We start from the raw sequence: 14,884 nt of genomic DNA on the forward strand, positions 1-14,884 counted from the left end.
TCCAAAATCCTGAAACCAAAAAAAAAAAAAAAGTATTTGCTGATGAATGTAATGCACAGAGGCAAAAAGTGCACTCTTTGTCTTTTGGTCAAAAAAGGTGCACATTGCAGTTGCTGCCTGCTTAGGATTACTTCTTTAAAAACAAAAGTATTAGAGCACCAAAGCTTCCAGCAAGTGAAAGGAAAACCTTGGGATGCATCTATGCTGTAGAATGGATCCAATTTAATTCCCTTGATTCAATGCTATGGAACTCTAGGGACTGTAGTTTGACAAAGCTTTTAGCCTTCTTTTCCAAAGAAGGCCGATGCCTCAGCAAACTAATAAAACCCAGGACTGCACAGCATTGGGCCATGGCAATTAAATGAGAGATAGCATCCCTCAAATAGGAGCTCCAGGTGCAGATCCTGAAGCAGCTTCCCCTTTTGGCTTTGGCTCAGCACTAAGATTAATGTATTACCCAAAGTTTGGAGAGGTCATTTAGCCAAAAAAGATGAGTGTTAGATTTGTGTAAATATGGATTAACACCCCTACAAGAGGCAAATTAATGTATGTACAAACAAATATGGACTGGGCTTTTGAAAGATGAATTCAGAATGTCTACATGCTCATAGAGACCAGTTTTCATCTGCTGCTGATTCATAAAATATGCTTTTCAATACATATTCCTACCACTGACACCAAGCCTGAACTGCATACCAAGTTACTGTTGCTTTTACATAGCAAACTGCACTGAAATTTCTGAAAAACAGAAGCAATCATAACATTCCCAAATTATAATGTTTCAGTCCTTTGAAGGCTAACATTCATTGCCAGAAAGTAACAAGAATTAGCCTCTTGGTCACATCTCTCACATGGAAGAGGATTAGAAATCTAATCAGGCAATCAGAAAAGGAAGCGTATGCAAAGAAAGAGCTACAATGTTAAGTATAAGCCAAAGCTTTAGAAAGGAAAATGTAACCAATTAGTGGGAAATGATTTTGAGGACATGCTCAGCAAATTAATATCCATATAAAGTCAATAAAATTCAGTATTTCAAATACTCAGACCTAAAATTATTCTTCACAGGAAAGCTGGTTTTTCTACATGTACTAATTGCCACAATGAATTTGATGGATTCAGGGATACTTGGGATACAGGTACATACCACAGATAAGCTCTTATTATGTACAAAAAAGTCACAGGACTGATATATAATGGACTTAGAGTGCGTTACTGGGAAAAGTACATTTCACACATGAAATTGTATAAAGCATTTGGAACATCCATAATATAACTCACCCATACAATTCAAGTGCCATGTTTACTTGTGTTGAAGGTCAGTGAGAGGCTGGTGGTTTAACTGATGATTAAAAAAGAGAATTGTGGGCTATTCTGTGGCACAAAATGATGGGCCCTCAAGTTTGGGAAATTCAAGTATGGGACATGATGGTTCTCTCTGTGAAAAAAGTGGCTAGAAAAGTGCAGGGCCTCCAGGCCAGTCAGAAGGAACAATGGCAGATAAGGAATTGAGTTAAGAGAGTGATAAAGAGGGTTCCCAGAAGAAACCACCTGTAGCTATGGAGATCAACAAAAGTTTTTGTTTACAAATCAGAGTCGAAAATAGAGCACGTCAGGCTTAGAGATTATGTGGGTAAGTTGGGGAGCAAATTAATGGGAGATTGAATGCAAGTTGTTTACCTTAAGGACAGTTCAGGCAACACTGTGTTAGAGTGAAAAACCAAGTCTGAGTTCTCTGGTTCCTAGTTCAAGTCAAGCCTTGGTTTTGGATTTTAATATCCTGAAAATTTTCTATGTTCCTGTTCATGTACTCCTGTTCAAGTTTTACTAGCTATACCTCTTTGCCTGTGGACTCACCCTGTGCCTGAGATTTTTGGCTGTTCCTGGACTTTGTCACCTCTGGAACTTTATGAGACATTTGGATTATTGTTTGGTTATCACTTGTTGCTAGACCTTCCTTTCTTATCCCTCTTTTTAATGCATTTTACAATAAACTGTTTGCTTATATTCCTGGACTCTTGTGTGGTGCTGTGGTCATAGGTGTTTCCAAGCCTGGAGTGCAACATCTTCTTTTTTTTACATGCACTTTGAGTCAACCCATGGGAGCTTAAAACATATTTTTAAAAGAATAAAATGATAACAAAACACAGAATTGAAACAGCAGTAAACAAATTATCACAGTTAAATGGAGAATTCAACAAATCTGAAAAGCTATTAGGGAATGGAGCAATTTTTTAAAAAGCCTCCCCACCACACACACACAAACATACCTGTAGCAAAGGTTTTACTGGCTGGTATTCAATGTATACAGTTAGATTACAACACTAAGGAAACATCATCATAAATGACTACATTTCAACCTAACAACAGGAAGCTTGTGTTTTCTATAAATCTTTTTCCAAATTTAGGAAGTGGTTGGCTTCAGATATGCCTGCACACCTCTTCCCCTGTCTTTCATATGTGTTTGGTTTGGAGAGCTAGTTATAGCTAACAACATGCATCTGCATTCTTCTATTGTCCAGTCCCATACTATTCTCCAGTCCCATACATGCACCTGAATTTTTCTATTGTCCAATCCCTATTGTCTAGTCTTCTATTGTCCAGTCCCATACCAGCCACCATACTATGAAATACTATCCTAGAATCGCTAGAGACACTGATATTCTTTTGCCTACAAATGTAATTAATTCAGCCCTATCCCAATTGTGCTTTATTGTAGATAGAGTTTCATTTTCTGGGTTCCGGGAAGAAATCCAGCAGTGTTTGTTTCAAGTCACATGGTTTCTTCTACCAGTTTTAAAAGCCCATAGCTAATTCATTCAGGAATATTGAATTAGGGCTAGGCTGTCCAGATCTTTAGAGTTCCATTACCCAAGTGTCTGGGTCCTTGCCCACAATGAAAGCACTGATGCAACAGAACCATTTCCTTGAACCATCTGGCAACCCATCTGCTGAAGGTTGGGTGAAAGCATGCCCTTTTAGCATGGTATCCCTTGTACCAAACTTAGCTAATAAGCACTATCTACAGAAACTGGCTACAAGTGCCATATTAATTAGAAGTGGCATTTCATAATGGACCTGTGGGTAAAAGCATCTTTTATACTGGAAAGAGTAATGATGACATAAAGAAAGCTTTTTATTACTAACAATTTGTGTCTCATTTTTTCAAGATTAAACGACCCAGATAAAGTCTCCCTCCCTTCTTGTGTTAAAAAAAAATAACAGAGGCTTTTCCTGGAGGTGTTTGCAAATGGCTTTTAAAAGATATAATGTTCTCCTTAAGTACTTATCAGATAATACTTTGAAGTGTTAAAAGTCTAAAATCAATGGTATTTAGCAGTCAACATTAACTGCTGCTGAAAAAAATTACTACAGTGGAGGAAACAAAATTTCTGCATATCTTTTTTAGACATTTCATTACTAACATAAATTAGTTGATAATCTGGAATCTCTCATCTCTTAGAACGCTTAATAGGCAATTTTCATGTGTTCATTCTATTTGTAGTACTAATTAAGAAACTTTGGTTTTACCTGCTGATTCTCTACTGCTGACAATACCTCACAACTCTTTCAAAGCTTCTTTCTTCACATTTATGTCTCCATAATGAATTTTCTTGGCTTCTAATTAAGCATCCCCCCTCCACAACTGCAAACCTAATTTCTGACAAGTTTCTAACAGACAAGAACAGAAAGAAACCTTGAGAAAGTGAATTTACTAAAGTAGCCATTTGAATGTGATTATGGACAGTGATATGATGCAGTTGATTCTGTGATTTAGACTGTCAAATATAATACTTTGAGTCAATAAATTAAAAAAGAATGTTAGGTGTTCTTCAAGCACCAGAGCAAAGCATACAACACCAAATGGACAATGTTGAGGCCAATTAGATTTTAAAGTGGATACATCCACAACAGGGTGTGACAACAGACATGGTTCTTTTCTGATAGAACTCAGAGCATGGCACCAGATCTTGATGTTTAGGCAAGCAGGTTGCTGTGTGGGATTGTGAGGTTGTCAATTTGTGGAGGAATGTTTAGAATTCTGCTACAGAACTTCACCAAAAAACTAACCCAGGATTCTACAGTGTCTCATCTTGGCAGCAAAAGTGGTACATTTATGATAAATTCGGAAGCATGAAAGAGTCCAGGGAAATGCTCCTCTTCATGTATCAGTTTGGCTGTTTGTCACCTTTGCATTTTATATAATCCTGCTTAGCACTCCCTGCCCCTTGGATTGCACAACTGTAGCACTTTTACACCACTTTATTATTATTATTATTATTATTATTATTATTATTATTATTAACTTTATTTGTACCCCGCTAGCATCTCCCGAGGGACTCGATGCGGCTTACACAGGCCGAAGCCTCAGAAACACAATACAGTGAAAACATAACGCAACAATAGTAAACAAGCAAATCAAATAGTTAAGCAAAATAAGCAAACAACAATTTACCTGCCATGATTCCATCCTATGGAAACCTGGGAGTTGTAGCTTCATGGGGTATTTTGAATTCTCTAACCAAAAGCTTTTATGACTCCAAATTTCAAATCTCACAATTCCATAAGATGGACCTATGGGACTTAAAGTTGAATCAGCATACTTAATGGTATAAAGAGGACTTCAATTCTAATGAGTTAGCAAATAGCAAATATTTATTGATATATCACACCGTGAACAATTACACAAGTCACGACTTTCAGTTGCATTGTACTGAGAAATCTGCCCTACACAAAACAATAAGACAACTATAAGCAATCCCTAAGTTACAAACAAGTTAGGTTCTGTAGGTTTGTTCTTAAGTTGAATTTATATGTAAGTCAGAACAGGAACATTTTTAAATTGTAACTCTACACATACACACACACGTGTATATATAAATACACTCACACACACACACCACATTTTCTGTCCCTGTGATAATTTGGATTTTGAAAAAAATGGCTTGTTATGGAAAAAAAGATAGGTGATAAAGCTTCAGTGGAGATACCTTTTCCCCATGATAACTCTTTCAGGAGTAAATTTCCCTTCCTAGGGGTAGATTTTTCTCACTTTTTGTTGTATCACCCCCATATGAATTGTTTGTAAGTCATATGTTTGTAGTCTGTATTACTTATTTGTCCCCAACTTCATATCTTAATATGAAAGCAAATAGTTGGAAATATTTCAAGAGCTCTAAAGAACTACATGTCCTTCAAAAATGGAAATGATTTTTTTCATTTTATAATATTTATAAGGAGCCCAAAAGGTTTTTGTTCATGGGTGTTTGTTTGCTTGTTTTTTTAAAAACAGCACATATAAAGTCAAGAGGGGAACGGCATTAGCAAAACTTGAAAGCTGCTTTCCAGTTTAAAGTAAACCAAATAGAAGTTTTAATCTCCTTTTTGAGCCTTTTGTTCTCTGTATTATAAAACCTTTTTAAAAACTTTTATCATACCATGTTATTTTGGCTCAAAAGGGGAAAGGGAGAGAAAATCCAGCTGATTCTAATTCCAGGTTTTACTCTTAGGCACCATTTCATCTCCAGTACTGGGCTATAAATCTCAAACCATCAAAGATAAATATTTTAAAATGTCACTCTGAGCTATAAAATATTTGCCTATGTGTACAGAAGAAAAACATAAGCCAAAGGCTACAAAGCTCCTCAGCACATTTTAGGATTTTCAACTATTCCCTTTCTACTTTTATATCGCATTTCTGCAAAAACATTCTCCTACTGCCTGGGGGAACCCACTGCCCCAAAGCAGCTATTCTTGTTGTGTGAGGGATGGATGCATATACAGATCTTTCTGAAATCATGGCAGGATTATTGTGGAATACATATGGAACACCAGTTCACAGCCTGACAGTACAACACCAAGTAAGGTAAGGCTCCTAGTTTTCTGCAAATATGAAACAACTTCCTTTAAATGTGGTTCCAACCAGGTTTTTCCAAACAACATGGGAGGCAGGAAAGCCAGAATTGGCGTGTTTTTACCGCCCCATTCCTAATTAAAATGAAAGCCATATCATGCTTGTTATTGATAATATATGCGACATACACCCATGAGCATCCTCTACATTCTTTCCCAAAGGTCTATGATTTGGAAGTGAAAAGGAAAGCCCAGTTGAAAGTCAGATTGATCCTCTACAATTATAGATTTCACATTGATTTGATTTGATGTTCTCTCCGGGAACCTCTATACTCCAGTAACTCTATGGTCAACTTCCAGTGGGAGTTAACCATAGAGTCATGGTGGATGATCTAGAGAGAGCATTTCTTTAAGTATGTATAGGTTCTTCAGAACAGTACTATTGGAAGTCATGCTAGAGGACATAGGGCCCTTCCACATAGCCCTATAACCCAGAATATCAAGGCAGAAAATTCCACAATATCTTCTTTGAACTGGGCTATTTGAGTCCAAGCTGCCCTATATTACAGTTCAAAGCAGATTGTGTTGGATTTTATTCACCTGTGTCGAAGGGGGCTCTAGAGATGTCTAGAGAGGTATGCTCTCATGTAAAAAAAAAAGGAAAGCATTTTATTCATGTTTTTTCACTGGGGTTCTGTGCCCCTAACTCCGTGAATGTGGAGAGATCACTATATTTCCTACTTTCCTCGTGCAGGAGAGGTGGAGCCAGGCAAGTCATTTGTGCACATGCGCTGTAGTGTATTCAAGTTTTGGGGGTTTTTTTAAGTCCCTGCCTCTGTGTTTTTGGGTGTCTTCTGAGTGATGGTCACTCCTTGGGTTAGTAGGTGTTTTGGGGCCAAATTTGGCATCAATACATCCAGCTGTTTTTGAGTTATGATGACACTAAAAATGAACAGAGCATTTATATATAGATAGATAGATTTATACTTTTATACTTCCACTACTATATCACAATGTTTTTTTTTCAAAACTATACAGTCTTGCATATGTTTACATTTGCATCTTCTGGTCTCACAACTTTCATGTATGCAAGGATCTAAAACTTTAAATAAGGAAATGTCAAATCTTGAAAGGCAATATAGTTATAAATGAGGAACCCAGAAGAAGAAGTAGAAGAAATACCAACCCATAAACACGGGATCTATTTGCAATATAATAATTATGTACTTATAAATCTCTCTCTCTCTCTGCTTTTTTCAGACGCTGGAACATAAGATGCCTACATAGTTCCGATAGAAGTCCTGTGCAAACAGTATGTGAAATTTGGAATTAGGAATAGGATGTGCTCTCCACTTATATCATGCATTTTGAATACATTGGAAAGCATATTGTTATACTCCTTGGAATCACATATATGTCATCTACTTAATATTTTCCAAAACTACTTGAGGGTATTATTTGTGACTAGGTTCCATTCTCATGATATATGCCCTTCATCTTCATGGTTTTGTTTATATATATATATATATATATATATATATATATATATATATAAATGTATATGTCCCAACAGTAATAACACAATTCCATCTCTTTCCAATCTATATGGTTATTTTACCTCATGTAAATATTGAGAGAGGCGAGAAAAGTACTAATAAAATAGTATGTAATTTCTACAGGTTGTCTAGATGATAGACTATTATAAATTATTTCTTGACATTATTATTCATATTCAATCTGTCTGAAAATCAGAAAGATTTACCCCCAAAATCTAATATGGATTCATATATGATGATAAGGGACAGACTTAACTCCACAGGTTGCATAGGTCTCCATGGTGATTGTCTCCAACATCTGAGATGTCATCTTTATTTTTAAAAAATAATATATAGATACGAAATCAGAATTCCTTGATATAATCCATGTAAGTAAGAACACTGGATATAATATATATATGGGATCTTCTATGTCAAAGGAATCTTTCTGACATTGTCTTAGCAGAACAGCTGCTGCAGAGTGGTCTATTCCTTCACTGTTCTGTGACATCAGATGTCAGCTCAGGATTTGTTATGCTTTTTGGTGCTAGTATTGAAGATGCCAGAGACCAGGGCAAAGCTTGCATGTAAAGGAAACATTTTGTGGTGTCTTCACAGCTGCACTGGAACTTCTAGCATTATTGGAGTGCTATGAGAAGCACATATGCTACAACAATTTCCATGCCATAATTTTATATCTTATATTCTTGTGGTGTGAACAAAATCTTCATTTTTTTTAAAAAAAAAACCCGAATGCATTTTGAATCAGTAAAATAAACCTACATTTTAGAAGTCTCCTTGGATTTACAAGTGATATTATTTGTGTAGATAGCACATGCATAGTTATAATTTTACCCAAGGATTGATGCATTGCTAATCTCCTCTAAAAGCATTCAGATATTTGAGGTGCCTCCTTTTCAACAACAATAATTGATTACAAAATGTTGAGCACTTGGTTTTTAGTATATATTCCTGCTCTGTAGGATTCTTGAGAAGAGTGCATATATTGAGAACATCAAATCAAATCATTTATTTCGGTCATTGACCAGCACAGGAAATAGAGTCACACTTTCATACAAACTTGGTATGTTTGGCACATTAAAAAATACAAATATAACTACTGAAGCACAATATGGGTGAGGGAGCGGAAGGGAAGGGGAAACAGGTTAAAAACATACAATGCCCAGATCCATCACCAAATTGTAGATTCAGAGAAGAAGATTACTGGACACACAGTTAACTTTTGGGACTAGTCATTCCCTGACGGATTTTGTATGCTGCTGCACAGAACTTTGCAACATTGTAGGTTGTAGCTGAATTAATATCTGCAAGTAGCAAGAAGGTATAAAATTGTCCTGAATGGCCTGGGTGCTTGTAAGATAAGCCTGGCACAGATATCCCTGTAGAACGGGCACTTAAGGAGCACATGTTCTATTGTTTCTACATGACCCGAGTCACAGGGGCAGAGTCTCTCTGGGAAAGGGATCTTCCGGTAGCAGCCTTTGAGTACAGCTGATGGGAGAGCATGGCATTGAGCCAGGGTGAAAGCCCTTCGATGAAGAGGAACCTCTAAGTTTGTTAAATATGCCATAGGGGAGGCAAGATATCTGCTGTCTTCATTGATAAGGAAGGTTGGAACCGAGGCCAGATCTAGTTGTCGCTCTGTGTCTGTGATACGTTGTTTAATAAGTGCTTTGGCTTGACTGAGAACAAGATAATACCGTGTGAGCAAGTTGTCTCTGACACTACTGGAAAACTCAATAACCTGCCGAGATGTAAAGAACCATTACGAAAGTGTATACAATTGATATACAAAGCGAGTCTTTAATATACAGAATAGATAAAGGAAGTGAGCAAACATGGGAGAGGTCCACTGTCACCTGCAGAGCTCTAAATATTGGAACACGGCCTATACGTGTATAAACATGTGAGTGAACAATGCAATGCAAATCTCATTTTTTCAAGAGCCTCAAATATTTCTGGATTTCTACAACAACATTAATAAATAATGGAGAAACATATGGTGAGTCTTCTCTTGCTCTCTCTCTCTGCTTTTTATGAATATGATATAAAATCTTCAAAAGTATGGCTCACATAACACCTGAAGACTGCACAGTGCTTTTGAAAACAACAAACTTCTTCTTAATGTTGATGTTACTCTTTAACCTCAGATCACAACACCGACTGAGGAAGAAATTGAACTATAGCAAAAGAAACAATATTAGTTCCATGCCTAAGAACCACTGCTTGTGAGAAATTCTTCTGTCTCAATGTCCACATTTGTTGCTCCTGCTTCTGACATTAATTCCATGTGAGACCTGCCATTTTCAAACACGACCACAAATGTCCCCAATGTAATTTGTATGTTGGCAAACAAACTCTGCAGAAATGTTCGCTATACTTCCCTTCTATCCATAACAATAAAGTAACAGTTGAAAATGACTGTCCATTTACAAGCTGTATCAAACAAACAGTGATCAAAAAGAAATAGATCTGCTAAGAAAGTGCTAAGAAGCTGTGTACAGGTGCAGCATATATTCACCAGAAGGGAAAGATCTCAATTTGGGTAACAAAGTGTAGCTTCCACAACAACTCTAGGCCTATATGCTGACTCAGTTTCACAATAACCGGCTCATCACAAGACATGTTTTCTCTCCATCAATTCCTGTTTGGCAGTGACAGGCAGGAGACATGGCAGGTACTTCTGTTCAGTCTCAACTATATATAAGGTGGGTGGGGAAGCACAATCTGGTCAGTTCTTGTCATAACTTTCTGTGAAATAAAGCAAGAATAGGTAAAGACCCATAATTTATTGTCACTACCTTATGCTTTACACATTTCAGATAATTTCCTGCTGAAACCTTTCCCTTGAAGATAAAGCACGTGGATGGTTTGTAAAGTCTTTCATGCAATGAAAGGAAAGAGAGGCGGGGGAAGGATGGAATGGGAGACTCCTGCTGAGATGTTGCAATGAATTATTAAAACTTCTTCTTAATGTTGATGTTACTCTTTAACCTCAGATCACAACACCGACTGAGGAAGAAAACGAAAAGCTCTATTAAAGCAGAGATCAACTAGAGAGGAACATAAATCCTGGGGTGCATCCAATCAACAATATCAAGGCATAACTGGAGAGGAAAGGTGGGAAGAGATTTACCCTCTATGACAGTCAATTCTTTCAAATAACGGATGCTCTGTCATTAAAGCTCACTACACCACTAATCTCATAGCCTACCAGGCATCATGACTTCCCTGCCCTGCTTCCCCCCCCCCCCCCCCATTAAAACACTTTGCCTTCAAGCAGCAAAACAAACTCAACTTTAGGAAAAGGGACACTTAGTGGACTGTTCAGAGCATAGGTAGCATTAATATCTTTCTGAGTTGATGAACGTGCAAAACGATTGCAGCCTTCAGAAAACCATTAAGTGGTTTTTCTCTCCTTAGCACAGCAAAAAGAAATTCAATAAAGTTAATGCAATTTATCTTTATTAACACATCAACACTGATATAGCCAGCCAGCACATTAGTGATGCTGGCACTGCATTTCTGTAACACTCATATTTTCAAAAAGCCTGTCCAATAATTTCATAAGGTATACTAACAATGCTGTATGCTGGACAGGTTGAAGTACCCTTTATTGTTGCTGCTGTTGAACAAAACAAGTCATTCTCAGGAGGCAACAATGCCTTTAAAGACCACACAGCTAAAACCATCTGTACCCCTCCCTCATCTTTCTCTTTCCCACCCAAATCTCTATTCTAAAAGAAACAGGCAGTGCTCTCACAGCCTGGAGTATCCTAATATCTAAATCACCTGTTCAGATCTCTGTTTTCAGATATTCCATGACCATGCATACCTGCTGTTATTCAAATCTATAGCCCCCTTTCCCTTTTTTCTGGAAATGAAAGCTTTAGACAGAAAAATGTACAGGCAACACATCACAATCATTTCCACTTGCAATCAAATTTGTTATAAAAACAGAGAATAATTAAGAATTAAATCATTTCCAAGAGAAAAATCATTTTTATTACCCAGAGGTCAAATGCAAACCCTGTGTGTATTTCAAGGTTTCCAATCAACACCCCCTTATAAAACTTTTATCACTTACCACCCTTCCAGTGTTTGCCTTTGGTCCTACTTAGCTTGCTGAGAGTTGGTCCACAGAAGAGCAGCATCAAAATAAAAAGAAGTTCAAGCACCATAATTTCCCTCCGTCTTTCTGATGATAGCATTTCCACAAGTTATTTTCCACAATTCCCCCCTTACATCTTTCCCCTCACTTTCTCCATTCACTATTTGCCCAGAAAGGAGTCATTAATCATTGAAAAATCAGTATAAGGAGCAGCTTTGCCATTCTGAAGTAATATCTATTGAAGTAGCCCTGAGGAACGCCACATTTCTCTCTGATCCAGCTTCTTCCACACACACTATGCAGCCAGCCTGCTATTCCTGCTGCTGCTGCTGCCACTGCTGCTGCTACTATAGAAGCTATAAAAGAATTTCTTGCTCCTCACTTCGGCTTCAGTGGGAATATATCCCTCAGCTTTCAGTGTGAGCGTGATTGAAAATGATAAAAACAGTAATGCCTGTGTCCAGCAGAAAAGAGGAAAGATGTCAGGATTTTAGTAGGCTGAGAGGAAGAAAAGAAGAAGGGGAAAAAGAGAGAACAGATGAGAAGCAGTTGTACTGACAGCTTTAAGCCTAGCTGTCTGATCTTAATAGCCGTGCAACCAACCAAATTGCTCTTTTAAGAGTAATAAGGCTTCGGTGAAAGCTGGTGTCACTGCCACTTGGGTAGGTGACGCCAGGCTTGAAAATCACCCAGAAAAAAACCTGCCTGAGATAACAACTGCCACAGTCCCAGTTCAGAATGCTGGGAGCTAAGCAGAAGAATACTGTATGCACAGAGTGTGCTTTAATCTCTATTGTGTGCAGAAAATGTCCAGCTTCAGACTGAATGCTCAGAACTTAAACTGCATGTTAACAGTGCTGTATTTCACTCACTGCATGTCTTTAGAAGAAGATTTAATCTTTGTTGCACTAATTATTCATAGATTTGTCTGCAATATTTATGAGATAGAAAAGTACCAATTTGTGGATATTTTAAAAAAAGTACAGAGCATGCACATCAAATGTACCCATAGATATACATACAGTTCTGTCAGTTCTGTACCAACGCTAACAAATGTCTTGAAATTATAGTTTCTCTGTCTGTCTTACATTCTGTTCTGTTTGCCTCCATTTTCATATATATTTAGTATGAGAGCTCTCAGACATACAACTGCTTAAGTTCATGGAAGAAAGTTATGTTCATAGGTGTTTGGGAAGACCTTTTTTCCATTTTCTCTGGCCAAATAATTTCTCCTAGGTTATTCAAAAATAATGGCAAGTTCTTGTTTTGTTTTGTTGTTTTTTTTTTCAAAATCCAAAGGACATGAACTTTATATGAAGAAATTTGCCAAGGCTTACTAGTGGGCTCCTTTGTGGTCTGCAGAGGAGAGTTGATGAGGGAGAAGTGGATGGTCACCATCTTTTTGGTGGGACCTGCCTTTCCTTTGCCAAGTGCCCATATTGTTTTGACCTAATTTTCTAATATGCCTACATATTGGCATTCTTAATGAGTACAGTTTTTGGCAATTTCACATGAGCTATATCCAGTTTGAAGGTCCCTCTCAAGGTAGGGATATAGGCACCCAGAGCCATGCCCAGCATATAAGTATTTGACTCTGTCTTGCTTCCAAGCATCGGGGAATCCACAGAGTGTCTTAAATCCAGTCAGAGGTGGGATTATACATGGTCCATCCAGGTCAACCCCCTGCCATTTAGGAAAACACAATCAAAGCACTCTGACAGATGGCCATCCAGCCTCTGATTTAAAACCTCCAGGGAAGAAGACTCCACTATGTTTTGAGGCAGCAGATTCCAGCATATGGGTTGAGGGCATTGATGTGGCTCCTGTTATCAACCAACAAGCAGATTGTGTGATAACAGGCTCCATGTCATAGAAAAATAGAATCATAGAATTTTTGGACAAGACTACAAGATCCATCCAGTACAGGAGCACACAATCAAAGCACTCCCAATAGTTGGCTATGCCTGCTCAGGTCTTCTGCTGTAACCACTGAAATAAAGTGTGTTGCATTTTGTCAAAGTAGAGTCCATCAGCTTCCAAAATATCTCAGATAGTTCTCCTCCATGGAATAGAAATGATTGACTCTATAGAAACACATGGCTATATTCCACTTCATCTGCTATGATAACATCTATTGAATTCTTGAGCTTGTAGCTCTGTAAATTCTATGGAGAATCAGTGCCATTTGAATGTTAAATGAAGACTTTGGCATGCTAAAGTTCTCCTAAAATTAGAAATAACTTTTCTACCTAAACAATAGGAGGAACTTCCTGATGGTGAGAGCTGTTTGACAGTGGAATCTCCTGCCTCAGAACATAGTGGAGTCTCATTCTCTGGAGGTTTTAAATCTGGGGCTGGATGACCATCTGTCAGAGTGCTTTGATTGTGTTTTCCAAAATGGCAAGGAGTTGGCCTGGGTGGACCTTATAGTCTCTTCAAACTATGAGTCTATGGTTTTGTGAAGTACCAGCTTGGTTATGGAAATTCATGGGGTGAATTTAGGAAATTCACATTATCTCAGTCTCAGAAAGCTAATGGCAACTCTCCCCTCAACAGTTCTTCCTGAAGAAGCTCCATTATAGGTTTACCTTAGGGTCACCATAAGTAAAAAAAAGTCTTGAAGGCTCACAACAATCAATGAATCAACAGACTTTTACAGCTCAGCATTCTAAATTTAGACATTTAACCTGCAATCTTAGGATTCTATGAAATATTCTATAGCACTTAAGGTACCAAATGGTGCTTGAATTGTGTAGTATGAATGGATCCAGTATGGGTTTTTTTTTATTTTACAACCCCCAATCACAAATCTGATTTTCAGATCAGAGCATGAAAATACATATTGCTGCACCCTTACAGTTCCTCAAAACTTTGAAAACTATAACATACAAGAACATTATTGCGAAGACTGTAAACAATAGGCAATATAACACCATAATCATCACCTCTTCCTAGCACTAAGAGTTAAAAATATCTCACAAACATAGCAACATAAATGATATTAATGGGAAAAAATGGCTACAATTTATTTATTTATTTATTTATTTATTTATTTATTTATTTATGATATTTCTATCCCGCCTTTCTCAGATCATTGTTGGCTTGTCTAACACATTTAAGTTGTCACTACATATAAGGTGAGCATGTTCTGGCTGACAGAGACAATAGAATGGTACTTATAAAAGGGGCTGCTGATAAGTCTTTGGCTTTACCCAGAAAGAAACGAGGTAGGAAGATGAAACTTTACATTTAATCCACATACTCTCCACTGATATCAACACACTTCTTACATTATTATTCCAAGTTCTGTAAGCCTTGCAAAAAGAAGGATTTCAGTTGTGCCTCAAACCAGTCATCGGTAGCAGCT

At 37.5% G+C, this 14,884-nt stretch overlaps 1 protein-coding gene across 13 annotated transcripts in view; it reads right to left on the minus strand.

Moving 5' to 3' along the window:
* Positions 1-14,884, minus strand: part of ROBO2 (roundabout guidance receptor 2) — a 1,336,704-nt gene that overhangs the window by 1,069,607 nt on the left and 252,213 nt on the right. For 5 of the 13 annotated variants that reach the window (XM_060770530.2, XM_060770520.2, XM_060770529.2 and 2 more), the window contains exon 1: positions 11,494-12,313. The exons of 1 other annotated variant lie outside the window; for it this stretch is intronic. In XM_060770530.2, coding sequence (XP_060626513.2) covers positions 11,494-11,617 — 124 coding nt within the window. In that variant the 5' untranslated portion in view covers positions 11,618-12,313. Of the gene's footprint in view, positions 1-11,493; positions 12,314-14,884 lie in introns of those variants that run through there. 7 more of the 13 variants (XM_060770533.2, XM_060770522.2, XM_060770532.2 and 4 more) reach the window with 2 other exon arrangements.

This window comes from Anolis sagrei, chromosome 3 (genome assembly GCF_037176765.1).
Source record: "Anolis sagrei isolate rAnoSag1 chromosome 3, rAnoSag1.mat, whole genome shotgun sequence".
Classification (NCBI taxonomy): Eukaryota; Metazoa; Chordata; class Lepidosauria; order Squamata; family Dactyloidae; genus Anolis; species Anolis sagrei.